The sequence below is a fragment of the Scyliorhinus canicula genome, chromosome 6, assembly GCF_902713615.1.
Source record: "Scyliorhinus canicula chromosome 6, sScyCan1.1, whole genome shotgun sequence".
NCBI classification, from domain to species: Eukaryota; Metazoa; Chordata; class Chondrichthyes; order Carcharhiniformes; family Scyliorhinidae; genus Scyliorhinus; species Scyliorhinus canicula.
In genome coordinates, this window is record NC_052151.1 from 8,143,466 (window position 1) to 8,170,390 (window position 26,925).

General features: G+C 49.3%; 1 protein-coding gene across 1 annotated transcript in view; it reads left to right on the forward strand.

Annotated features, from left to right (window-relative positions):
* LOC119966923 (dynein heavy chain 8, axonemal-like) overlaps nt 1-26,925 on the forward strand; it is a 1,786,259-nt gene that overhangs the window by 514,781 nt on the left and 1,244,553 nt on the right. The window contains exon 18 of the mRNA XM_038798881.1: nt 7,866-8,053. Coding sequence (XP_038654809.1) covers nt 7,866-8,053 — 188 coding nt within the window. The remainder of the gene's footprint in view (nt 1-7,865; nt 8,054-26,925) is intronic.

Consider the following 26,925-nt stretch of genomic DNA (forward strand, 5'->3'; position numbering starts at 1 on the left):
TCTCACTTGGCGTATAGTGTTCAATTCTGGTCGCCACACTACCAGAAGGATGTGGAGGCTTTAGAGAGGGTGCAGAAGAGATTTATCAGGATGCTACCTGGTATGGAAGTCATTAGCTATGAGGAGCGGTTGAATCAACACGGTTTGTTCTCATTGGAACGACGGAGGATGAGGAGCGACCTGATAGAGTTCTACAAAATTATGAGAGGTATAGACAGAGTGGATAGTCAAAGGTAGTACCTCAAAGGGTACTTTGAGGATACCTCAAAGGTAGTAATCTCAGTAGAAATTTAAGAATAGTCAGAATGAATACGTGGCTTGAGAGATGGTGCAGGAGGGAGGGGTTCAGATTTATGGGACATTGGAACCGGTTCTGGGGGCGGTGGGACCATTACAAATCGGATGGTCTACACCTGGGCAGGACTGGAACCAATGTCCTTGGGGGTACTTTTGCTAACACTGTTGGGGAGGTTTTAAACTAATGTGGCAGGGGGATGGGAACTAGATTAGGATGTTAGAGGTCAGTAAAGAGGCAGCAACTAAAGCCAGTAAGGTACTGGATAATAAACTCAATGTGACTAAGGGGAAGAGTAGACAGGGAAGAGTTGATGAACGCAAAGGGACAGGTGGTCTCAGGTGCATTTGTTTTAATGTGAGAAATGCAGCAGGTAAGGCAGATGAATTTAGGGCTTGGATTAGTACCTGGGAATATGATGTTATTGGTATTACTGAGACTTGGTTGAGGGATGGGCAAGACTGGCAACTAAATATCCCAGCAGTATAGATGCTTCAGAAGGGATAGAGAGGGAGTTAAAAGGGGTGGAGGAGTTGCATTACTGGTCAGAGATGATATCACAGCTGTGATGAAGGAGGGCATGATGGAGGATTCGAGCACTGAGGTAATATGGATAGAGCTAAGAAATAGGAAGGGTGCAGTAACATTGTTGGGACTTTACTACAGGCCTCCCAAAAGCGAGCGTGAAGTAGAGGTACAAATATGTAGACAGATTATAGAACAATGTAGGAGCAATAGGGTGGTTGTGATGGGATTTTTAACTTCCCCAACATTGAATGGGACTCGTGTAGTGTTGGAGGCGTAGATGGAGCAGAATTTGTAAGGAGCATCCACGAGAGTTTTTTAGAGCAGTATGTAAATAGTCCAACTCTGGAAGGGGCCATACTGGACCTGGTATTGGGGAATGATCTCGGCCAGGTGGTTGACGTTTCAGTCGGCGATTACTTTGGGAATAGCGATCACAATTCCATAAGTTTTAGAATACTCATGGACAAAGACGAGAGTCGTCCTAAAGGAAGAGTGCTAAATTGGGGCAAGGCCAACTATAACAAAATTCGGCAGGACCTCGGGAATGTGGATTGGGAGCAGCTGTTTAAGGGTAAATCCACATTTGAAATGTGGGAGTCTTTTAAGGAAAGGCATTATTTTGAAAAAAAATGTATTTATTCAAAGTTTTCAATAAGTTTACAAAACCCTCCAAAAAGGAAAATAATACAAAGAAAGAAGGGCAACATGCCAACAGAACAACTTAACCCTTTAAACGATAAACAGTTTAGCAAATTAACACTACATTCAAAACAGGATAGAGCATGCGCCCCTTACAAAAAGGAAAAGAAATTGCCCCCCTCCCTCCCCGGGTTGCTGCTGCTGTTTTTTTTTTAAATTAAGGTTTTGCAAAATATTCCATATTAAATAGTAATAATCTTAACACAGCAACTTAGTGAACATTAACATAGTGCATAAAGAGAATATACATCAGCAATCCACTAGACGTTACCCCACAAGCCTCAATCCTCCCACCCCCTCCCACCAGGGCACTCACCTTCCCCCCCCCCCCCCCCCCTCCCCCCATGTGTCACTGCTGCTGCTGAAGTGTTAATTTTCCCCGTGAAGTCAGTGGACGGTATTGTGCCCCGGCTCAACAGCGGCAGCTCTGTACCCTTGGCAAAGTTATTTACACATATATGTAGGCATCCGTTCGTGGTGTTGTTCCTTGCTTCTTCCGGACGGATTTCGCTGACGTTGTCGTCTCGTGCGCACTTCCGCTTCTGCGGTCCTCCTGTCTTCCCCATCTTCTCTGTTCCTGTGGATGCCAAGTTTGTTAACGTTTCCCTGCCTCCCCCCTCCCCTTCCCTGGCTCTCCTCTATTGTTCCCTGTCTGTCCCCTCTGCCCCCTCCCTCTCCCCGCTTCTGCCCCCCCCCCTCCCCCACCGCCAGCACTGTGGTTCGCCTTTCCTTCCTCTTAGATTTAGGTGTCCCTCCCCCCCTCTTCCAGTCTATCTCTCCCTCTCGTGCTTTGGCTACTTTCCCATTTCTTGGCTACCTGGCTGCTCTTCTGCTTGTTTGTTGGCCACGAACAGGTCCCGGAACAATTGGGTGAACGGCTCCCACGTTCTGTGGAAGCCGTCGTCTGACCCTCGGATGGCGAATTTGATTTTCTCCATTTGGAGAGATTCTGAGAGGTCGGACAGCCAGTCTGCAGCTTTGGGTGGTGCTGCTGACCGCCAGTCGAACAGGTTTCTATGGTGGGCAATCAGGGAGGCAAAGGCAAGGGCGTCCGCCCTCCTCCCCAGGAATAGATCTGGCTGGCCTGAAGCCCCGATGACCGCCACTTTCAGGCATGGCTCCACCCTCACCCCCACCACTTTGGACATGGCCTCGAAGAAGGCCATGACCTCTGTCGCTGGGTACAGCATACCGAAATGCACTCTGCTCTTGTGAAGAGCTGCTTTCGCTTAATTAAATTCGGCCCGTCTCCTGGCGAGGTCTGCCCCGATATCCTCGTAAATTCTAATGAAGTGTCCTTCCCATTTGAAATTTCTGTTCTCCCTGACCCAGCGCAGGATTGTTTCCCTGTCTTGATACCGGTGCAGTTTAGCTATAACTGTCCTCGGGCGGTCCCCCACCTTTGGCTTTGAGCGTAGCGACCGGTGTGCTCTGTCCATTTCTGGTGGGTCGGGGAAAGGTTCCCTCCCCACTAAGTTGCCCAGCATCTCGGCCACATAGGCGGTGGGGTTTCTACCCTCAATCCCGTCTGCTGGGCCCACTATCTTGACATTTTGCCTTCTCAAGCGGTTTTCCTGGTCGTCCACCCTGCCCTTCAGGCTCCCCTGCATTGTGCCCAGTCTCGACGCCTCTCTCTCCAGGGCCATCATCCGGTCGCTCATGTCAGTTGCGGCCTTTTCCAGTTCCTTAATGGTTGCCCCTTGGGCTTCCAGTTTCTTATCTTGGGCTTCCAGCTTTTTCTCTTGGGCTTCCAGTTTCTTCTCTGCTATGCCCAGGGCGAGCTGCATCTCTGCCAGGGTCTTGGCCATTGCTGCCTGTACTGTGACCTCCATGTCTGCTCTGGCCTCTGCCTTGTTTCTCTGCTGATGCTCCCTCAGCGCCTCGGCAAAGGTGCCTTCCAGTACCCCTCTGGCCCAGGGGGGAAATACTCCTGTCTGACCAGGTCTTTTTGTTGCAGCGTGGCTTTGGTTCCCCCGCTTCGTTTGACGGTTGGCTCGTCTGAACGGGCTCACATAGTATTGTGCCATTTGCTTTTGGTGCCTCTTCTCCCTCTGCTCTGGCTCCCTTCTGGCATTTTCTTTTGATAAGTTTTTTTTTAAAAAAGAGGCTGGAGAAAAAAAAGTCGGGAAAGAAAGGACAAAAAGAGGAATTCTTGTTTGTATATTTTGTTATTTCCCCCCCTTCCTCCAGTTGTTTTCTTTCCAAAGTCTATGTTGATTTTTTTTTGTTATTTTTTTTGTTGGGGAGGTGGAGTCGGTCCGGTCGCCGCTCTTGCTCCGCTGGGGGGGAGGGGGGGTTGCTCGGTCCGGTCAGCACTCTTGCTCTGCTGGGGGGGAGGGGGGGGGGTGCTCGGTCCGGTGGCCGTTCTTGCTCTGCTGGGGGGGTGGGGGGTGCTCGGACCGGTCGGCGCGCCAGGGCACTTGCTCCGCTGGGAGTTGGGGGGGGGGGGGGGGGGGGGGGGGGGGGGGGTGTTCGGTCCGTTCTGCGATCTTTTTGCCGAAAAATCCACGGGGAACCCCCGAAAAAGATTGCGGTCCGGCGGGAGCCTCTTCTGAATGCGGCCACTCCGTTCGCATCGCTCTTTTAAGAAAAGGTTGATTAGAGTGCAGGACAGACATGTTCCTGTGAAAATGAGCGATAGAAATGGCAAGATTAGGGAACCATGGATGACAGGTGGAATTGTGAGACTAGCTAAGATGAAAAAGGAAGCATACATAAGATCGAGGTGACTCAAAACTGATGAAGCTTTGGAGGAATATCGAGAAAGTAGGACAAATTTTAAATGCGCAATAAAGAGGGCTAAAAGGGGTCATGAAATATCTTTGGCTAACAGGTTTAAGGAAAATCCCAAAGCCTTTTATTCGTATATAAGGAGCAAGAGGGTAACTCGTGAAAGGATTAAGGATTGGCCCTCTCAAAGACAAAAGAGGGAATTTATGCGTGGAGTCAGAGGAAATGAGTGAGCTTCTTAATGAGTACTTTGCATCGGTATTCACCAAGGAGAGGGACATGATGGATGTTGAGGCTAGGGATGGATGTTTAAATACTCTAGGTCATGTCGGCATAAGGAAGGGAGAGGTTTTGGGTATTCTAAAAGGCATTAAGGTGGACAAGTCCCCAGGACCAGATGGGATCTATCCCAGGTTACTGAGGGAAGCGAGGGATGAATTAGCTGGGGCCTTAACAGATATCTTTGCAGCATCCTTGAGCACGGGTGAGGTCCCGGAGGACTGGAGAATTGCTAATGTTGTCCCTTTGTTTAAGAAGGGTAGCAGGGATAATCCAGGGAATCATAGACCTGTGAGCTTGACGTCTGTGGTAGGCAAACTGTTGGAGCAGATACTGAGGGATAGGATCTAGTCACATTTGGAAGAAAATAGACTTATCAGTGATCGGCAGCATGGTTTTGTGCAGGGAAGGTCATGTCTTACAAACCTAATAGAATTCTTTGAGGAAGTGACAAAGTTAATTGATGAGGGAAGGGCTGTAGATGTCATATACATGGACTTCAGTAAAGCATTTGATAAAGTTTCCCATGGCAGGTTGATGGAAAAAGTGAAGTCGTGTGGGGTTCAGGGTGTACTAGCTAGATGGATAAAGAGCTGGCTAGGCAACAGGAGACAGAGTAGTGGTGGAAGGGAGTGTCTCAAAATAGAGAAAGGTGACTAGTGGTGTTCCACAAGGATCCGTACTCGGACCACTGTTGTTTGTGATATACATAAATGATCTGGATGAAGGTATAGGTGGTCTGATTAGCAAGTTTGCAGATGACGCTCTTACTCACTATCCTCATCTCTATCATCCAACTGTAAGTTTCCCTTTACGTCTGCCAATTTTAACTGACTGTCATGTTTCATGGCCATTTTCTGAAGTTCAAACTCTCTCTCTTTATCTTTTTCCCTGATCTGTATCTCCCTTTCTCTTTCTTTTTCTTCTGCTAGGGCTATCATTTCTTTTCTCCTTTCTTCTCTCTCATTTTCGTTTACCTCTCTCTCCTTTTCATTTCCATCCCTTTCTTTTTCCTCGCTATCTCTCTCTCATTCTATTTCCTCTTTCTTGTATTTGAGCTGCTTTAATTCTTTATGATGTTCCATTTGTTTAATTTGTAACTGACTTTTTTGCCATTTCCAATTAGTCAAATTGTATCTTAGGCAACTTTCACTGCTTAGCCACCACCATAATTACCTCATCTTTTCGCAATTTTTAAAGCAAAACAATGTTTATTCTATGAACTCAAGTTAACCTTTTTAAAACATACAGTGAACATCTTAGCAACCATCAATTCAAATACAACCCCCAAAGAATACAACACTAAATAATCCTTAATAACTTCACAAAAAACATCCAGAAGACAAAAGAAACACCTTTCAACAGAAGCACATTAGATTTACATACACTACTAAGAACATTTATAATTCTGAATTCATCAAATGATCAAGAGATAGTCTTTTCATGGCAGAGAGATCAACAGTACACCTGCTCTGTCTAGCTTCAGCTCCAAAACTGAAAACAAAACTAAAACACACCCTGCAGCAAATAGCCTAAAACAAAAGTAAAAGACTGACAGAAAGCCCAGCTCCACCCACTCTCTGACATCACTGCAGTAGTAAACACAATTTTTTAAAGGTACTCTCACTACAGATATTTATATACATACTCATTTATAAACACCCATTTCTTAAATGTACTCTCACATGACAGTCTTTATGACAGAGATAGATAAGTTCTTTTTTAAAAAGGGTATCAGGGGTTATGTCGAGAAGGCAGAAGAATGGAGATGAGAAACATATCAGTCATGATTGAATGGTGGAGCAGTCTAGATGGGTCAAATGGCCTTATTCTGCTTTGATGTCTTCTGGCCTTATGCTATCGCCACCAGTGAAGGACCGGAGCATGCAGTTCGGTTCAGTGCCGGGGACGAATCTCGATATTTGCCGCCCTCCCGGTCGCGATTCACATTTCCGGTGCCACAGCGTGGAGAATCTAGGCCTTTGTGTGGTCGGCAGGGGCTGGTTTAGCACAGTGGGCTAAACAGCTGGCTTGTAATGCAGAACAAGGTCAGCACCGTGGGTTCAATTCCCATACCGGCCTCCCCGAACAGGCGCTGGAATGTGGCGACTCGGGACTTTTCACATTAACTTCATTGAAGTCTACTTGTGACAATCAGTGATTATTATTATACCTCACTGAAGTTATAGTGGCTTTGCCTTGTGGATATTATTGCTTAAGTTTATAGATTATGGGCAGAATTCTCCAACCCTCTGTTGGGTTGGAGAATCCCCGAGGAGCGGCGTGAATCTCGCCCCCACTCCAACGCTGGCTGCCATATTCTCAGGTTTTTGGGCGGGGGCGGGGTTTGCGCCACGCCGGTCAGGGGCCGTTGGCAGTGGCTTCCCCCGGCAATTCTCCTGGCCCCTATGGGCCGAGCAGCCATCAGTTCCTGGCCAGCTCCGCTGGCGTGAAATGGACATGGTCCCACACAGCGGGACCTGGCAGGTAGGCCATCTGGTGGAGTCCTCGGGGCGTGGGGCGGATCCGGCCCTGGGGTGCCCCACGGTGGTTTGGCCCGCAATCGGGGCCCACAGTTCTGTGGGGAGCCTGTGCCGTGGGGGCACTCCTTCCTTTCGCGCCAGCCTCCATAGGGCTCCGCCATGGCTGGCGGGAGAAGAACCCCCATATGCATGAACATGCCGGCTGGTCTGCGCATGCCAAAATCCCTCCGGCGCAGGCCTCGTCCACGGAAGTGCGGATGATTCCGCAACTTCCCGCTGGCCTGACGCCGGAGTGGTTTGCGCCGTTCCTGGCGCTGTGTCAGGCCATCCCACCAATTGCGGGGGTATCCCGCCCTATATATCTATTGTAAGGCATCATTGCCAAAAGTGTTGTTTATTCGTGAGTCTGGGCAAGCAGAAAGTCTCTTTGGGGTATTGTTCTGTAAGACTAATTTTAACTGTGTAAATGCTGTCTTAGGTGTTTGTTTCCTTTTCTTTTGTTAATAAATGTTTTAATTTGATAGTTAAAATCTTCAAGGGTGTTTCGAGAAACTTGTGGCTTTGAACTTCAGTATGTATCTTCTCATTGTCAAATTAGGAAATGAAGAGATTGCGAGGTCTTGCCATGTTTCCATTTGTAATTTGGTTTGCATAGCACTCATCACTCGCCAGATTATAACAGTTAAATTTATTGAGATAGAAATTTTTATAACTATACACTTCCTGATAAAACTATTACTTACAGCATAATAAGTTTAACTGGATTGAAAATTCTAAAAATGTATTGTAACTTTCAGTTATTTATCTGTGTATATATGCAAATGAATATTTTAAATTAAATTTTTATTCAGTGCTGCAAGCAACACTTTTAATCCGTGATCAAGAGACTGAGAAAATGTATTCAAACTTTGATCATCGAATTCGTGAGATTCTTCGAGAGGCTAAATGTATGTTAAAGATGGATTTGGAGGTGCCAGAGTTAGCCAAACGTCTACTAAAAACTGAGAAAATGTTGAAGACTAACTCTAATAATTTGGAGGTACATTGTATTTAGGTGCTGAAGAGATTTTGCAGTTTCTGTTTATACTGTCCACATGGTGCTACAACACAATGTGATTACTGTGAACTACAGTACAAACCAAAATGGTCGTACAAACTTACTAATTTTGTTGCAATGCAAAAAACATCTCGGCATTAATTTCTCAGAGCATGCAGAAAATTGTTTCTTCCGGGTCTCCTGGCAAAAGATCATCACCTCAGCTCTTTTCCCAATTCTCGGTAAATGTTGGAGCTTAAGACTTTTAAGCTGCAATTTTAAAGCTGCCTTCTCCTTGATGGCCAATTTTATTGGGGCTGGTTTAACACAGTGGGCTAAACAGCTGACTTATAATGCAGAACAATGTAAATCAATGCCAGCAGCGTGGGTTCAATTCCCATACCGGCCTCCCCGAATAGGCGCCAGAATGTGGCAACTAGGGGCTTTTCACTGTAACTTCATTCAAGCCTACTTGTGACAATGAGCGATTATTATTATTATTATTATTAATCTTCCCTCTGGGCAGTTGTAATTTGCTAGATTTTTGGAGGACCAACGACTGCATGGTGGCGCAGTGGGTAGCATTGCTGCCTCACGTTGCCGAGGATCTGGGTTCGATTCTGGTCCTGGGTCACTGTCCGTGTGGGGTTTGCACATTATCCCTGTGTCTGCGTGGGTCTCACCCCCCACAACCCAAAAGATGTGCAAGGTAGGTGAATTGACCATGCAAAAATTTCCCCTGTTAAAAAAAAGATTTTTGGTGGGCAACATTTAGATTCCTAGCTTTCACCTCATTGTTTCCTTGTTCTTTCTCCTGCAATAAGAAAAATAACAGATCCATGAGTGAGTAAAATAAAAATAGAAAATGCTGGATAAATTCAACAGGTCTGGCAGCATCTGTGGAGAGAGAACCGTCGTGATTCAATCAAAACATTTCTAGTGTCATTTTGGGCGAGTTTGACGAGTGTTTCCCATCGAAGTTTTGGGTGAGATCCACACTGTCATTCACCCACTGGTCTACCTAAACCAGTGTTGCTCGTTATGCTTTTACTTAATTGCTCTGTTTTAATAACCTTTGCTCTAGAGTCGCCAGGTATCTTTCTGATACCACCACGAGGTTTAAAGCCAAGTGCTGATCAATAACTCAGTACACCAGTTAGTAAGTTTCAAATCAAAACACATTTATTATACACACAGTCAATCACTACTCATGCATAGAACTCTACTTACTAGACTATCACTATAACTAAAGGCCTATACTTAGCTTTCAAATGGCCCACCAGGTCAGAGGAACAATGGCCTTTGTCCGGTTCTGAATCTGCAGGCTTCAAGCTGGTATGGAATAGTAGCTAGGAGCGTCTATCTCGTAGCGTGCGTTGACTGGAGACTTATTTGGTTGGTGCAGCTGCTAGGCAGGTCTCTCCTTGTTGAGAGTCACGGTCAAGAGTTCTTTGAGAGCTGCCAAGAGAGCAAACTGAACTTGGGGACTCTACTTTATAGTCCCCAGGGGTTTTGCGCCCTTTTGGGCGGACCCCGGACTTTGTCCCAATTAATTGGACCATGTCCCAATCGTTTCTATCAATTTCTCCAATACTGGAGCTGTTCCCTGATCGTTGGGCGGGCCCTATGTGTCCGTTGGCCTGCCTTTGTCCTGGCTCCCGCTGGCACCGGGGAGTCTGGTTTGGTCCCGATTGCTTCAATGTTTCTAATTGTTTCTGGGGATCGCTCATTAGTATGTAGATGTCTATTGCTTTTGGTTCTGTCCGGGTTCTGCAAATCTTAATACACAGGAAACCTTGCACCTGCTTGTTTGTCCTGTGGCTGCCCGATTTTCCCTGCATTCTTTGCGGGCCTCCATTTTGGAATCGGGAAGTGGCCACCCCAGGTGGCTACATCAAAAAAAAGAGAGTCTGATCTGGGCGGGAATAGCGGGGTCGTTCCCGGTGCTTGTAGCACAGTGAATGACCCTGCTATCTAATGGCAAGCAGTTTTTTTAATGCCACCCCAGGTTACACTCAGTATCAGAGCAGGAAGAGATCTCTCGACCCCCCCAATGTGACCCCCGAAAACCCCCACCTCACCCATAAGATGGTCCTCAGGCTTCCCCGTCCCCAACACCCCAGGCAGAGCACCCTGAGCCAGATCCCTGGCATGGGCAAAATGCCTGGCACCCTGACAGTGCCCCTGCTAGCCTTGAAGTGCCATCCCACTATGTGGTTACTTAGGGTCCCCCTTTTCAGGTTCCTCCCTCCTCTTTGCCCTCAATTTCAGAACCCCACCTGCGGACTGTGGGAAGGGAGGGTGGGAAGCCCAGACAACCAATACCGCCTGCCCATTTCCAACCCCTCCGCGCCCCCTCTCTGGCCAGCCCAGGCCAGCCCATCACTCACATTCTTCTCACAGAGCACCGAGGCAGGTTGGAACAGTGTGAACAGATGTTTAATGTGAACAAATATATACAGAGTCTTACCCTAGCCCCTCTTACAATACCCGTGCCAATGTAACTGGTGTCTAACCGTCTGGCCTTACGGGTCCCAACACTACGTCAAGGTGTGACCCAGACGGTAGATCAGGAGTGGGGGTGGCCTGCTGTGAGTCCCTTCCTGCAACTTGGGTCCCCGTTGGCGGCTGTCTTGTGGGACAACGGGTCCCAGATGGGCCTGGTTGCTGCTCGGTTATCGCAGGTGGCGTGGTGCCGCCATGTTCTGCCTGCTGCGCACCAAATGCATTAAGAATAGGGTAGGGGAGGTTGGGAGGGAGGTCCGAGCCACTGCAGTGTTCCGGCATCGCCCCTGCAGGAATCATCCTCCCTTGGGGTGCCAGATTGCATCCGTGCTACTCCATGGTGTGAGGATGCAAGTGAAGCTATCCCCTGAGACCCTGGATGCCCTGTCTCATCTCAGCCAGAGTCTGCATGCTCGCGGCAATGGAGCACAGGGAATTGGCCACCTCTGTCTGGGACTGCGCCACATCACGCTGTGACTGTGCCACCATCAGCCAGTAACTGTGCCAACTCCCTCTGGGACTGGGCCATCTTCCTCTGTGTCTGCCTCATTCGCCAGAGCCTGGGCAATGCCGGCAACAGTCCCAGTTGTAACTGGGCCATACTCGAGCGCCATTGCAACGTTCAGGTGGCTCTGGCACGTGGCTGACTGTGAGAGAGCAGCCCTGTCCTGGGCCTCAGCCACTGTCTGCACCACTTTCCCCAGGGCTTGGACATGCTGATCCGTGCTTTTTTACCTGTGTGGTGGGTAACATGTGCTACTCAATCCTTGGATAATGATGAGGTATTCTGAATTTCGATGAAGAAGATTCGAACTCGTCCAGTAATAACAAAAGGTTTATTGAGTAACTACAACAATAATTGCATGATACTAGTGATAAGGTTAACAAGATCTAACTACAGTAACTATAAGTAACTCCACTAGCCATCTGAACTAGTCTGCTATTGCCCTGGTCACAGTGCACCCAACAGAGAGAGAGAGAGAGTCAATGTGGTTGCCTTTTATACCCCTGTTCGTCCGGTCCTCTAGTGATCATGTGGTGCTACTGATTACACATTAACCCCTTATGTACATGCACATATAGAGATCACTACATCCCCCTTTTTCGTGTTACATATTTTCTGTATGTTGTAAAAAAAATTGAACAAACATAATGGATGCAGTTTGCAAATGCATAACATGAAAACAATGACTTGATCCATCAAATGTTAATACTCTTAGGTTTTTTTGCTTGCGTGAAACAGGTGGACAAATGATGTTAAGTACAAGTTGTGATGATCTTGATGATTATACAAAGCCAATCAATATTTATAAGTCCAATCTTAATAAATAAATAAAAAATTGTGAGTCCATACTTTATGAATTTGTTCGGTCGAGTTGCTTTCTTCTTCTGTAGTTGATGTAGTGATGTTGATGTTGTTATTTCTTTGTGAACGTCATCAGTGTTCCTGTAAGTCATCAATAAGGCATTTGAATGGTCGAATCACTTTGTTGTCTGATTTATCCTTTTTTTCTATGCTTGTAGTATTGATTCTGTATGTCATCTTTGTTGTCTGACCTGATTGTTTTCTTGTGTTTGTGGTATTGATTCTGTATATCATCTGCCTTGAAAGCTGGTTTGCTTGTTTGTTCTGGAGCAGATGTGAATTTGAGAGATTCTTTGTCATGCCATGGCATGTTTGTAGTCTTGTCATTGTTTTGCAGTGTGCTATGGCATTGTCCTTCACGTGCAGAGTTGTACCATGTTGTACAGGTCGTTGTTTCATTGTTGTTGTTTCTGTTGTTTCTGCCTTGGTTGTGTTCATTGGCGTTCTTCTTGTTGTTGTTCTTGTTGTTTTTGTCGTACTTGTTGATTCTGTTTTTGTTGTTTCTGTCCCTGTTCTTGTCATTTTTCTTGTTATGCTTGTTGTTCCTGTGATGCTTCTTGTTGCTTTTGTTCTTATTGCGCTGCATGTTGTTTTTGTTGGTGCTGTTGTAATTCTTGTTTCTGCTGTGCTTCTTGTGGGTTTTGTTGTTCTTGTTGCGCTCAATGAGTGTTCCATGTGGATGATTTGAGTCATTGTCACAGTTATTGGTGTCAGTGTCCTTTGTGGTATCTGTTACATTGAGCGTTTCTTCTTGAGAATTGTGAGCATGGTCTGATGTTGCATTGATGTTGGTGACATCAGTCATTTGTAGTGGATTAGATTCCTCTTCTTTGCTTCCTCTTCTAGAGTCATTTCTGGTTCACTTGAATCATCATAGATTTCTTGGTGCTCCTCTGTTGGAGTTATTTCTGGTTCATTTGGTTTCTTGGTACTCCCCTTCTGGAGTCAAAATCTTCAAGATTTCTATTGACGGAAGTCGGGGCCTTTCTCTCCGCAGTGGCAAAGAGCAGGGAAGGAAAGGGAAGACGCCCCCCCCCCACAACAAACCTGCCGGCGGAGGATCCTCGGCGGCGGCAGGTCCACCTCTCCCCCCTCCCCCCCCCCCCCCCCCCCCCGACGCAGGCCAGGAGCGGTAGCGGCCAGGACTGAAGCGGGGCACAGCCGGCGGCAGCGACCAGCGACCTAACCACCCCCACCGGGAGGACGCGGGGTGCGAAGTGCGAGAGCCCGAACGGAGCAGCGGGGACCGAGCAGCGGAGACCGACCCCCCCCGCAACCGGCAGCGACCACCACGAGGCAAGGCCGAAGAGACTGCACAAAAGCCTCACTCTCTCTCTCCTGTGTGGGTGGGGAAAGGAAGAAAAAAAAAGGACTTTTATAAAAAAAAACAAAAGAGAACTGTTGAAGAGAGAGGGGGGAGGGGTATATATACTATTTTCTCTCTTTTTACACTCTCTCCCATCCAAAGTAAGCCCACTTGAGAGGAGTTGCATAAAAGGGGGGGGGGGGGGGGGATTAATAAATAAATAAATAAATAAAATAAAGTGGTAACGGAAAGAAGGGAAGAGGGGGGGGGTTAAAAAAAAAGGAAGAGACAAAAAAAATAAAAAATAGAAAAATAAAATAAAAATAGGGTGCGGAAAAGGGGGGAAAAGAAAAACAAGGGGAGAAGAAAAGATGAAAGGGAAGGGGGATAAAAAAACGGCAGAAGGGAGCCAATGGAGAGGGGGCACCAGAAGCAGACGGGACAAGGGGCAAGCCAGCTCAGGTGAGCGAATCAGCGCATGAAGCAGTGGAACGGATGTATCGCCGCATCAAAAAGAGCTGGACAGACAGGTGCCCTCTACCCCGGGGATAGAGGGGGGCTGGAATTGGAAGGCAGCCTTTACCGAGGTGCTGAGGGAGCAGCTGCAGGCAATCAAGGCAGAGGTGAAAGCGGACGCAGAGGCCGCAGTACAGGCAGCAGTGGCCAGGGCCATGTCAGGGGTGCAACAGGCTCTGACCAGATTGGAGGTGAAAGTGGATGCCCAAGGGGAGAAACTGGAAGCCCAGGAAGCGACCATTAAGGAGTTGGAGAAAGCAGCAACCGACATGAGCGACCGGGTCACGGCCCTGGAGAGGGAAGTGGCGAGACTGGGCGCAACACAGTGGAGCCTGAAGGGCAGGGTAGATGACCAGGAAAACCACTCGAGAAGGCAAAATGTAAGGATAGTGGGCCTGCCAGAGGGGATCGAGGGTAGAAACCCCACAGCATACGTGGCTGCGATGCTGGGCAACTTAGTGGGGAGGAACACTTTCCCCATCCCACCGGAAATGGACAGAGCACATCGGTCGCTGCGCCCGAAGCCCAAGGCAGGGGAACAACCTCTGGGGCAGCACGGTAGCATGGTGGTTAGCATCAATGCTTCACAGCTCCAGGGTCCCAGGTTCAATTCCCGGCTGGGTCACTGTCTGTGCGGAGTCTGCACGTCCTCCCCGTGTGTGCGTGGGTTTCCTCCGGGTACTCCGGTTTCCTCCCACAGTCCAAAGATGTGCGGGTTAGGTGGATTGGCCAGGCTAAATTGCCCTTAGTGTCCTAAAAAAAAAGGTTAATGGGGGTTGTTGGGTTACTGGTAAAGGGTGGATACGTGGGCTTGAGTGGGGTGATCATTGCTCGTCACAACATCGAGGGCCGAAGGGCCTGTTCTGTGCTGTACTGTTCTAATTCTAATTCTAATTCTAACCGAGAGCAGTCATAGCCAAACTGCACCGGTACCGGGATAGGGCGATAATCCTGCGCTGGGCCAAGGAAAATAGAGCTTGCAATTGGGAAGGGCACGCCGTCCAAATCTATGAGGATCTTGGAGCAGACATAATTAAGAGACGGGCTGAGTTCAACAGAGCGAAAGCAGCTCTTCACAGGAGCAGAGTGCGTTTTGGTATGCTGTACCCAGCGAAACTCTGGGTCACATACCAAAACAGGGAATATTTCTTTACAGCCCCCGCTGAGGGGAATAGGTTCGTCGAGGAGCACGGGCTGGAAAACAACCAGCGGGGGTAGGGACGAGGGGCCCCTGGCAAGGGGCAACGACACGTCGACGGGGGGGTGGGGAGGGGCGAGACAATGCCAGCCCCCCCCCACCCCCGGCAGGAACACCCAGAGCAAAAAACAAACCACTGCCCAAGGGACCGCTCCAGGTGGGAGGCCAGGCCCCAGCACGAGGGAATGAGAGCAATGGAGAAGGGAGAGCAGGCGAGAGGGGTGCAGAGTAGGATGGGGAAGAGCGGGCAGAAAACCCTAGAGGCCAGGTAGGGGAGAAGCGAGACAACAACCCCCGAGAGGGGAGCCACCGTGCTAGCGGGAAAGCTAGCGCCGGGGGCACGCAACAAAGCAGGGCCGCAGCGCACCCACAACAGGGGGGAAGGCGCCAGGCAGGGGAGGGGGGGAATAGGGGATAGAGGGGCAAAGGAGGGGTATATGGGGGAGGAGGGAAAAGGGAGAGACCGGGGGGGGGGGGGGGGGGGGGGGCACACAGGGAACGAGAGACTGGGGAGGGGAAATGCAGGGACGAAGGGACAAAAGAGGCCAGAAAAGGAACAGGGCTACAAAGTGCCACAACCAAGGGCTCGAAACAAAGAACCGCTCAAGCACCCACCCAGTACGGTCTGTGGGCGAAGGGGGCCCCCAGAGTGCAGGGGACTACCCGCGTGGTGAACACACAGTGGACGGCCATGGCGGGTGCCCCCGGGACAAGGGTAAACTCCGGAGCGCAGAGACCCGACCGCATGGGGAGAGCAGTGATAGCGGCCATCCTGGACGGCTCCCTAACAAAGGGAAACCCCGGAGGGCAGGGGCGCGTCCACCAGATAAATATGGTTAATCCCACAGGAACAAGGGGGCAGAAGCCCCCCAGCAGGATAATCACCTGGAACGTATGGGGACTTAACGGCCCAGTAAAGAGATCTAGAGTCCTCACCCACCTCAGAAACATGAAGGCCGACATAGTCTTCCTCCAAGAGACGCACCTGAGGGAGCAGGACCAACAGCGGGTAAGAAAGGGCTGGGTGGGACAAACCTACCATTCCTGCTATGGGACAAGGGCCGGGGGGGTGGCGATCCTGATCGGCAAGAGGACAATGTTTAGGGCGACAAAGACGGTCACAGACCCAGGGGGACGGTATGTCATGGTCAGCCGGGCCCTGGATGGGGCACCGGTAGTTCTAGTCAACGTGTACGTGCCCAACTGGGACGACACGAGCTTCATCAAATAGACCATGGCAGAAATCCCGGACATAGCGACGCATCGACTAACCATGGGGGGGGACTTCAACTGTGTACAGGATCCAAAGACGGACAGATCAAACCCCAAAACGGGGAAAACCTCAAGAATGGCAAGGGAACTCAGTCACTTTATGGAGCAGATGGGAGCAGTGGACCCCTGGAGGTTCGCCCACCCGGGGGAGAAAGAATTCTCCTTCTTCTCCCCAGTACACAACGTGTTCACCAGAATTGACTTCTTTGTGGTGGGGAAAACGGTGCTTCCAGGGATAGACAAAGTGGGATACTCCGCAATTGTGATATCAGACCACGCTCCACACTACATGGACGTGCGGCTAGAGACGGGAAGGGCCCAGCGCCCCACATGGAGGTTGGACGGTGCCTTACTAGCTGACAAGGCATTCAGCGAAAGGATAGCGCGGGCCATAGCAGAGTACATGGAGAACAACGAAAACGGGGAGGTCTCACCCTCCACGTTCTGGGAAGCGCTTAAGGCCGTACTAAGAGGGGAAATCATTGCCTTCAAAGCGTGAAGAGATAGGGAGGAAAGGGTGGCTAGGCAGAAGCTGGTCGACTCCATACTGGAGGTAGACCGTAAATACTCCGAGGCCCCGACCGTAGAGCTCCTGGCGGAGAGAAAAGAACTACAAAGGAACTTTGACCTGCTCTCCACTAGGAAAGCAGTGCACCAACTCCGCCAGGCGCGTGGGACCCTGTACGAACACGGAGACAAAGCCAGCCGCCTGTTGGCACACCAGCTGAGAAAGCAGGCAGCCACCAGAAAAATTGCGCAAATCAGGGGTACCGGAGGCACGTTAGAAACAGAACCAGAGAGGATTAACAAAACCTTCAAGGCCTTCTACCAAGAGCTGTACACCTCAGAGCCCCCAACGGGGAAGGCTGGGATGAACCGGTTCCTTGATGGACTGGACATACCAGTCGTGGGAGAGGGCAGAAAACGGGACCTGGAAGCACCACTAGCACTGGAAGAGATCATGGACAGCATTAGCTCCATGCAGACGGGGAAGGCGCCGGGACCAGACGGATTCCCGGCGGACTTCTACAAAAAATTTGCGACAGCGCTGGCCCCACACCTGCGGGAGATGATCACAGACTCGCTAGCTAGGGGCACACTGCCACCCACGTTAGCACAGGCCTCAATCTCGCTGATACCTAAGAAAGACAAAGACCCAACGGAATGTGGGTCATACAGACCCATATCTCTGCTGAACGCAGACACCAAAATACTGGCCAAAATCCTAGCCAAAAGGCTAGAAGACTGTGTACCTGAGGTGGTCACAGAGGACCAGACGGGCTTCGTCAAAGGTAGACAGCTTACCTCGAACATCAGGCGCCTGCTGAACGTGATAATGACCCCCTCCGGGGAGAGAACACAAGAGGTGATCATCTCCCTGGACGCAGAAAAGGCCTTCGACAGAGTCGAATGGAAATACCTCAAAGAGGTACTGGAGTGGTTCGGGCTTGGAACAGGGTTCACCGCTTGGGTAAAGCTCCTATACAACGCTCCCATGGCGAGCGTACGGACCAACAATACCAACTCCCAATACTTCCAGCTGCACAGGGGCACCAGACAAGGATGCCCACTGTCCCCGCTGCTGTTCGCACTAGCAATCGAACCGCCAGCAATCGCACTCAGGGCAGCAAAAAATTGGAGGGGGATCCGAAGGGGAGGCAGAGAGCACAAAGTCTCACTCTATGCAGATGATCTGCTCCTCTACATCTCGGACCCACAAAGCAGCATGGACGGAATCATCGCGCTCCTGAAAGAGTTTGGAGCCTTCTCGGGCTACAAACTCAACATGAGCAAAAGCGAGATCTGCCCAGTACACCCGCAAGGGGGGGCAGCACTAAAGGGGCTGCCGTTCAAACAAGCCCGACACAAATTCCGCTACCTGGGGATCCAAATAGCCCATGACTGGAAAGGGATCCACAAATGGAACCTCACCAGCCTGACGGAGGAAGTAAAAAAGGACCTGCAAAGATGGAACACACTCCCACTCTCCCTCGTGGGGAGAGTCCAGACGATCAAAATGAACATACTGCCCAGGTTCCTCTTCCTGTTTAGGTCCATTGCGATCTACATCCCCAAGGCCTTTTTCAAAGCACTGGACAAACTTATCATGGCGTTCGTATGGGGGGGTAAAAATGCTAGGATCCCAAAGAACTACAAAGGTCCTACAAAAAACAAAATCCAGGGGGGGGGCTAGCCCTCCCGAACCTACAATTCTACCACTGGGCGGCAACAGCCGAGCGAGTAAGGGGATGGATCCAGGAGCCAGAAGCCGAGTGGGTGCGTGCGGAGGAGGCCTCCTGCATGGGGACCTCCCTCCGGGTCCTCGCCACGGCAGCACTCCCATCCCCACCCAAAAAACACTCCAGCAGCCCAGTGGTGACAGCCACCCTCCAATCCTGGAACCAACTGAGGCAGCAATTTGTCCTGACCAAAATGTCGGACAAGGCTCCCATCTGCAACAACCATAGGTTCACACCAGCACTGATTGACGCCACCTTCAAAAGGTGGAGGCAGGACGGGGGGACACTGACAGTTAGGGACCTATACACGGACGACAGGATCGCAACACTGAACGAACTGACAGAGAAATTTCGACTAGCCGGGGGGAACGAGCTACGGTACCTGCAGCTCAAAAACTTCTTACGGAAGGAGACAAGGACATACCCACAATCGCCACGACAGACATTACTGGAAGACCTACTGGACGCAAGTATCCGAGAGAAAGGGAACTGTAGCGACATGTGTGACCGACTGGTAGAAAGGGACCACACCGTACTGGACGCAACAAGAATGAAATGGGAGGATGACCTGGGGATTGAGATAGGGTGGGGACTCTGGAGCGAAGCACTGCATAGGGTCAACTCCACCTCCACGTGCGCAAGGCTCAGCCTGACGCAACTAAAAGTGGTACATAGAGCCCACTTAACAAGAAACCGTATGAGTAGGTTCTTCCCGGAGGTGGAGGACAGATGTGAACGGTGCTAAAGAGGCCCGGCCAACCACGCCCACATGTTCTGGTCTTGCCCCAGACTTGTGGAGTACTGGACAGCCTTCTTCGAGGCTATGTCCAAAGTGGTGGGGGTGAGGGTGGCGGTCTTCGGGGTTTCAGACCAGCCAGATCTATTCCTGGGGAGGAGGGCGGACGCCCTTGCCTTTGCCTCCCTGATCGCCCGCCGTAGAATCCTGTTTGGCTGGCGGTCAGCAGCACCGCCCAGAGCTGCAGACTGGCTGTCCGACCTCTCGGAATCTCTCCAAATGGAGAAAATCAAATATGCCATCCGAGGGTCAGACGACGGCTTCCACAGAACATGGGAGTCATTCATGCAATTGTTCCGGGACCTGTTTGTGGCCAACGAACAAGAGGAAGAATAGTCGGGTGGCCAAGAATCAGGGGAAAATGGACGGGAATCGGGGGAAGGTAGCCGGGGGGGGGGGGGGGGGGGGCTACGGGTTAGTTATGGGGGTTTGTTCGCATGGTTTTACGCTTATTTATTTTTCTTGTTAATTTCTTGTTTTTGTATTGGAGGGGAGGGGTTACTGTTTTTCTCTGTTGTGATAAAAATTTGTTGTTGAAAACTTGAATAAAAATTATTCAAAAAAAAAAGATTTCTATTGACGTGGTCTCTCTGGACTCATGAGCAGCCCTCCTCCAATTGTTAAGTGCTTCTGTACAGATGAGCTCAGATCTGTCAGTCTCGCTGTGATCCTGCACATCCTGTATGTTGATTGTGATCACATTGTCACTATTTTCACATACAGCGGGTAGACATTCAGTGTCTTCTTGTTGGTTAAATGAGCTGGGTAGACTTTCATAGTCTTCTTCTGGTGGCTCAAATAAGCTGGGCAGACTTTCATAATCTATTTGTTGTTTATGTGAGCTTGGTAGCATTTCATAGTCTGCTGCTGGTTGATCAGATAAAGTGGATAGACCTTCATAGTCTTGTTCATGTATGGCGTTCGCTATGAGTCTGTGCTGGTTCCATTTTGGAGTCTGTCAACGATCTGTCTAAGGATGCTTGCGTCGCTCTCTCTGTGGAGTCGTGTAGTGTTCTCGCTGTAGAGTCGATCTGTGCTCTCTCAACGGAGTCATTCTGTGCTCTGTGTGGCGCCGTCATCTTCTTAGGTATTTGACTGGTTGCTCTGGTTGCTGTCATCCAATGTATCGACAATCTGCCATGGCATCATGATATTAGATTTGTCTACCATAAGAGTAGTGTTGAGCTTTTGAACCATGTTGCTGATGCTGTGATCAGCATATCTGAATAACTCAGCCATGTCTGAATAGTATTGTGTGTATTGTTCGATAGACAAATCATCTTTTTGTTTCAGAGTTGTTATCGTTCTCTTCATGGTCAATGAACAAATCATCTTCTTTGGTTTCGGATTTGTCATTGTGCTCTTCACTTTGGGTGGTGCAGACTGCTTGTTCCAGGGGGTTGTGGAAGTTATTTTCAACTGCTGTGTAAGTTTGGGCATTGTTCTGTCTTTTGAGGGAAGAAAATAAGGTTTTGCAGCTTTAAATTTCTTTTTGTTCATTTTCGTGCATTTCCCTTTTAAGTGTGCGTGGTCCTCTGACGTCATGACGCTCATGACATCATGCGTAGGAATCGAATGCGCATGCGCAACTCGAGTTTCCTTTACTGTGTGCTCTTTACGCAACAGCGCATGTGCGGCTTCTTGCTCATGCGCGCAAGTGTAGTTTGCCGTTTTCCTTCTTTTTGAGAAGTGCGCATGTACGTACTGGCCGGAATGCTCTCGCTCAAGATGGCTGCCAATCAAAAAGTGCTATTGCATCAAGTGAGATCCTGCCTCTGCCTTGTGGTGAGCATTCGCGCCATTTTTACCGATTTTGTTTTCTAGATAATGATTCTGTGTTTGCAGAGACTCAAAGTATTGATTTTGTTTTTTATTCATAAGCAAGGCATTTTTGTACAGCGATTTCTAGAGTTAGAAACTTATTTTGTGATTGTTCTTCCCTCAAATTTTTATCAGATAGTCCAGAAATTAATTGATTCATTATCACAGTGTCTCTGAAATCAGCATAATCACAGCCTTGTGGTATTAACTTGAGATTTGTAATAAAATCAGTGATGGGCCCTCCTTTAGTGACTGATGAATGAGGAAACTCAAGTCTCATTGCACATTCTCCTCTCTTAATTTATTGTCATTCAGATAATACACTACCTTCCTGTTTCTGTAAATCATTACTGTATAATTGCCAGGATTCTGCATCACCAGCAACCTGTAGCGGAGCCCCCGATGCGGCAGGGAATCCAGCGTCTGGACAAAAAACTGGATTGGTGCCAGGCGCTGAACTGTTTTCACTGCTCCAATCAAGGTTCATGCCCGCGGGCCAATGGGACACTGCAAATGGGTCTTAGTGGCTTATTTGTATTCGCACAGTGGGCTTGACACCATATCTTCCAGGCATGCGTGATCCTCCAGTCTTCTGTGCCGGGAATCACATGGGCGATGATTACTACAGGTATGGGCAAATGTGTACCTGATGGGGTGGACCTTGGGGTGAGTCAAGGGGGTAATTCCTTAAGGGCCATGCTCCACCCCCACAATGCAAGACCAACTCACCCCATCAGACACCACCAGGCACCCCCTAAACAAATAAAGACCCCCCCCACAGAGACCCCCTGAATAAAAGAACTCCCCAAAATAAAGGAGATCCCCAAATAAAGAGTTCTCGCTTAGGAAGTCCCCCAGAAAAGAGACCCCCGTCTGGAAGCCCCCCCCCCCCCCCCCCCCCCCCCAGAAAAGATACCTATATCAGGAATCTACTTAGCTGCTTAGCCTCTCACCAGTCGCAGGATTGGTGAGGGGGCGCTGCTGATTTTTTCCACATGAAACGTCACAGATCCTCTGCACTGTGCCTCAGAAATGGGGGGCGGGATTCTCCAGTCCCGCGGCAGAGTGTCCACGCTGTCGTAAACGCCATCGTGGCCTCGTTCAACGCCAGCCCCGTCGAAACATGGCGCAGGACTACAGGGGCCGGCATGTAGGAAAGGAGGCCCCCAGCCACAGAGGCGGGCCCACTGATTGGTGGGCCCCGATCGTGGGCCAAGCCACATCGGAGGCCCCCCAGGGTCTGAACCCCCCCATCCCCCCCAAAGGCCATCAACCGACCCTTACACGCTGAGGTCCCGCTGGCCCAGACTAGGTTAGAATGGCGCCGGCGGAACTCGGCTCTTATCTTACCGCCGCTCGGCCCATGCAGGCCGGGATAATCGGTGGGCCAACCGCGCAGAGTGGCCCGCGATCAGCGCCGTGCCAACCACGCCGGCGCCAATGGTGCCAATTCTCCACTCTGCGGAGAATTGCGTGCCGGCGTCGGACCGACAAGGTGCAATTCGCGCGGTCCGCCAGCGATTCTCCGACCCGCCGCGGGGTCGGAGAATCCTGCCCGGGGAATCTGGTCCATGATCTCCCAAGTGGAGAATCTCGCCCATTTTTAGGAGCTGGGGTTCCAACAGCGATCCACGTGATACCCCACTAGTCACTGTCTGACATTCTGAAAAAGACCTGTCTATTCCTACTGTTTGCTTCCTGTCTACCAACCAGTTTGTTATCCATCTCAGTACACTACCCTTAATCCCATGCGCTTTATTTTTACACACTCATTTCTAATGTGGGGATTTGTTGAAAGCCTGCTGAAAGTCCAAATAAACCACATCCACAACATGCTATGTATACTGCCCAGTAGATCCCTACTGGGTTCCTCCTGGCTGACCGTTTATACAGGATGTTAATAAAGATTGCCCCGGCCCTATCAGGTAGCTTATATTCTGCAAGGACCATGGGGAAGATAATCATTCCCATCCCACAGGCACCATGTGGGCCGTTATATTCCTCCCTCACCCAAAATCCAAAGATCCCCTTGACAACCGAGGAGATGGAGGAGGAGGAGCAGGTGGAGGATGTCAGATTCTTTCAGCCCCAGCAAATCCCCATTGACCTTATGCGCCGGATCGGTCGCCCTATACCTTTCCAATGACAGTCCTCTGCAGCAAGAACACTGTGGCAGACAAATCGACGGGAGGTGGCTGATCGGCACCCGAGACCTCAAAGTCGGCATCTACATTTCAGGGTTGGAACCTGTTGGGCATGTCAGCATCAAGAGAGACTGGAGGCATTGCAACTGGCTGGTTTAGCAATAGAGCCAGAGGATCCAGGACAAGTTTCCTTCGGGGAACCTCATGAAGGAGCAACCTCCAAGAAAGGCAATTATGATGCTATTCGGCAAGATTTAGGATGTATAGGATGGGGAAGGAAACTGCAGGGGATGGGTACAATCGAAATGTGGAGCTTTTTCAAGGAACAGCTACTGCGTGTCCTTGATAAGTATGTACCTGTCAGGCAGGGAGGAAGTTGTCGAGCAAGGGAATGGTGGTTTACTAAGGAAGTGGAAGCACTTGTCAAGAGGAAGAAGAAGGCTTATGTTAGGATGAGACATGAAGGCTCAGTTAGGGCACTTGAGAGTTACAAGTTAGCCAGGAAGGATCTAAAGGGAGAGTTAAGAAGAGCGAGGAGAGGACACGAAAAGTCATTGGCGGATAGGATCAAGGAAAATCCTAAGGCTTTCTATAGGTATATGAGGAACAAAAGAATGACTAGAGTAAGATTAGGGCCAATCAAGGATAGTAGTGGAAAGTTGTGTGTGGAATCAGGAAATAGGAGAAGCGTTAAATGGATATTTTTCGTCAGTGTTTACATTGGAGAAAGACAATGTTGTCGAGGAGAATACTCAGGTACAGTCAACCAGGCTAGATGGGATTGAGGTTCACAAAGAGATGTTAGCAATTTTGGAAAGTGTAAAAATAGATAAGTCCCCTGGGCCAGATGGGATTTATCCTAGGATTTTCTGGGAAGCCAGGGAGGAGATTGCAGAGCCTTTGTCCTTGATCTTTATGTCGTGTTTGTTGACAGGAATAGTGCCGGAAGACTGGAGGATAGCAAATGTTGTCCCCTTGTTCAAGAAGGGGCGTAGAAACAACCCTGGTAATTATAGACCTGTGAGCCTTACTTCGGTTGTGGGTAAAATGTTGAAAAAGGTTATAAGAGATAGGGTTTATAATCACCTTGAAAAGAACAAGTTGATTAGTGATACTCAACATGGTTTTGTGAAGGGTAGGTCATGCCTCACAAACCTTATTGAGTTTTTTGAGAAGGTGACCAAACAGGTGGATGAGGGTAAAGCGGTTGATGTGATGTGTATTTCAGTAAGGCGTTTGATAAGGTTCCCCATGGTAGGCTATTGCAGAAAATACGGAAGTATGGGATTGAAGGTGATTTAGCTGTTTGGATCAGTAATTGGCTCTCTGAAAGAACACAGAGATGTGGTGGTTGATGGCAAATGTTCATCCTGGAGTTCAGTTACTAGTGGTGTACCGCAAGGATCTGTTTTGGGGCCACTGCTGTTTGTCATTTTTATAAATGACCTGGAAGAGGGTGTAGAAGGATGGGTTAGTAAATTTTCAGATGACACAAAGGTCGGTGGAGTTGTGGATAGTGCTGAAGGATGTTATAGGTTACAGAGGGACATAGATAAGCTGCAGGGCTGGGCTGAGAGGTGACAGATGGAGTTTAATGCGGAAAAGTGTGAGGTGGTTCACTTTGGAAGGAGTAACAGGAATGCAGAGTACTGGGCTATTGGCAAGATTCTTGGTACTGTAGATGAACAGACAGATCTCGGCATCCAGGTACATAAATCCCTGAAAGTTGCCACCCAGGTTAATAGGGCTGTTAAGAAGGCATATGGTGTGCTAGCCTTTATAAGTAGGGGAATTGAGTTTCGGAGCCACGAGGTCATGCTGCAGCTGTACAAAATTCTGGTGCGGCCGCACCTGGAGTACTGCGTGCAGTTCTGGTCACCACATTATAGGAAGGATGTGGAAGCTTTGGAAAGGGTTCAGAGGAGATTTACTAGGATGTTGCCTGGTATGGAGGGAAGGTCTTACGAGGAAAGGCTCAGGGACTCGAGGTTGTTTTCCTTAGAGAGGAGAAGGCTGAGAGGTGACTTAATAGAGACATATAAGATAGTCAGAGGGTTAGATAGGGTGGACAATGAGAGTCTTTTTCCTCGGATGGTGTTGACCAACACGAGGAAACATAGCTTTAAATTGAGGGGTGGTAGATATAGGACAGATGTCAGAGGCAGTTTCTTTACTCAGAGAGTAGTAGGGGTGTGGAACGCCCTGCCTGCAACAGTAGTAGACTCGCCAAATTTAAGGGCATTTAAGTGGTCACTGGATAGACATATGGATGAAAATGGAATAGTGTAGATCAGATAGGCTTCAGATGGTTTCACGGGTCGGCGCAACATCAAGGGCCGAAGGGCCCGTACTGCGCTGTAATGTTCTATTAACATTATTTGCAGCAAACTACCCAGCCTTCAGAACAGCGACCACAACACCACACAACCCTGCCATGGCAATCTCTGCAAGATGTGCCAGATCATCGACATGGGTACACCATTACATGCGAGAACACCACCCACCAGGTATGCGGTACATACTCGTGCGACTCGGCCAATGTTGTCTAACTCATACGCTGCAGGAAAGGATGTCCCGAAGCGTGGTCCATTGGCAAGACCATGCAGATGCTGCGACAATGGATGAATGGATATCGCACGGCAATCACTAGGCAGGAATGTTCCCTTCCAGTTGGGGAACACTCCAGCAGTCAAGGGCATTCAGCCTCTTATCTCCGGGTAAGCGTTTTCCAAGGAGGCCTTCAGGATGCGGGACGATGCAAAATCGCCAAGCAGAAACTTATAGCCAAGTTCAGGACACATGAGTATGGCCTCAACCCCCACCACCTGGCCAGGGTTTGCGAAATCCTACCAACTGTCCTGGCTTGAGACAATTCACACCTCTTTAACTTGGGGCTGGTTTAGCTCACTCAGGTGCTGGTTTAGCTCACCAGGGGCTGGTTTAGCTCACTGAGCTAAATCGCTGGCTTTTAAAGCAGACCAAACAGGCCAGCAGCACGGTTCAATTCCCGTACCAGCCTCCCCGGACAGGCGCCGGAATGTGGCGACTAGGGGCTTTTCACAGTAACTTCATTGAAGCCTACTCGTGACAATAAGCGATTCCATTTCATTTCATTTTTCATCTCTGGATCTGTAAAGATTTAATTACCTGCAAATGCTCGCATTCAAAGCATTGTTTTGCATCTTTGAATTTGTCTATATATATGTTTCTGGAACTTACCTCTTCATTCACCTGAGGAAGGAGCAGTGCTCCGAAAGCTGGTGTTTGGAACAAACCTGTTGGACTTTAACCTGCTGTTGTAAAACTTCTTACTGCGCTCACCCCAGTCCAACGCTGGCATCTCCACATCATAATAATAATAATAATAATCGCTTATTGTCACAAGTGGGCTCCAATGAAGTTACTGTGAAAAGTCCCTCGTCGCCACACTTCAGCGCCTGTTCGGGGAGGCCGGTACGGGAATTGAACCCGTGCTGCCGGCTTTGTTCTACATTACAAGCCAGCTGTTTAGCCCACTGTGCTAAACCAGCCCCTGTCACACCGTCCAAAGCTGAGACTCCAGCTCCTCAACTCTGAGACGAAGTTCCTCAAGCAACCAACATTTGCTTACGATGTGTTCCCTAGAAACCGCAATGGGGTCCACCAGCTCCACATTATGCAAGTACAACACACCGCCTTGTCCTGCATCTCTATTTTGTTTCATTAGTTTTT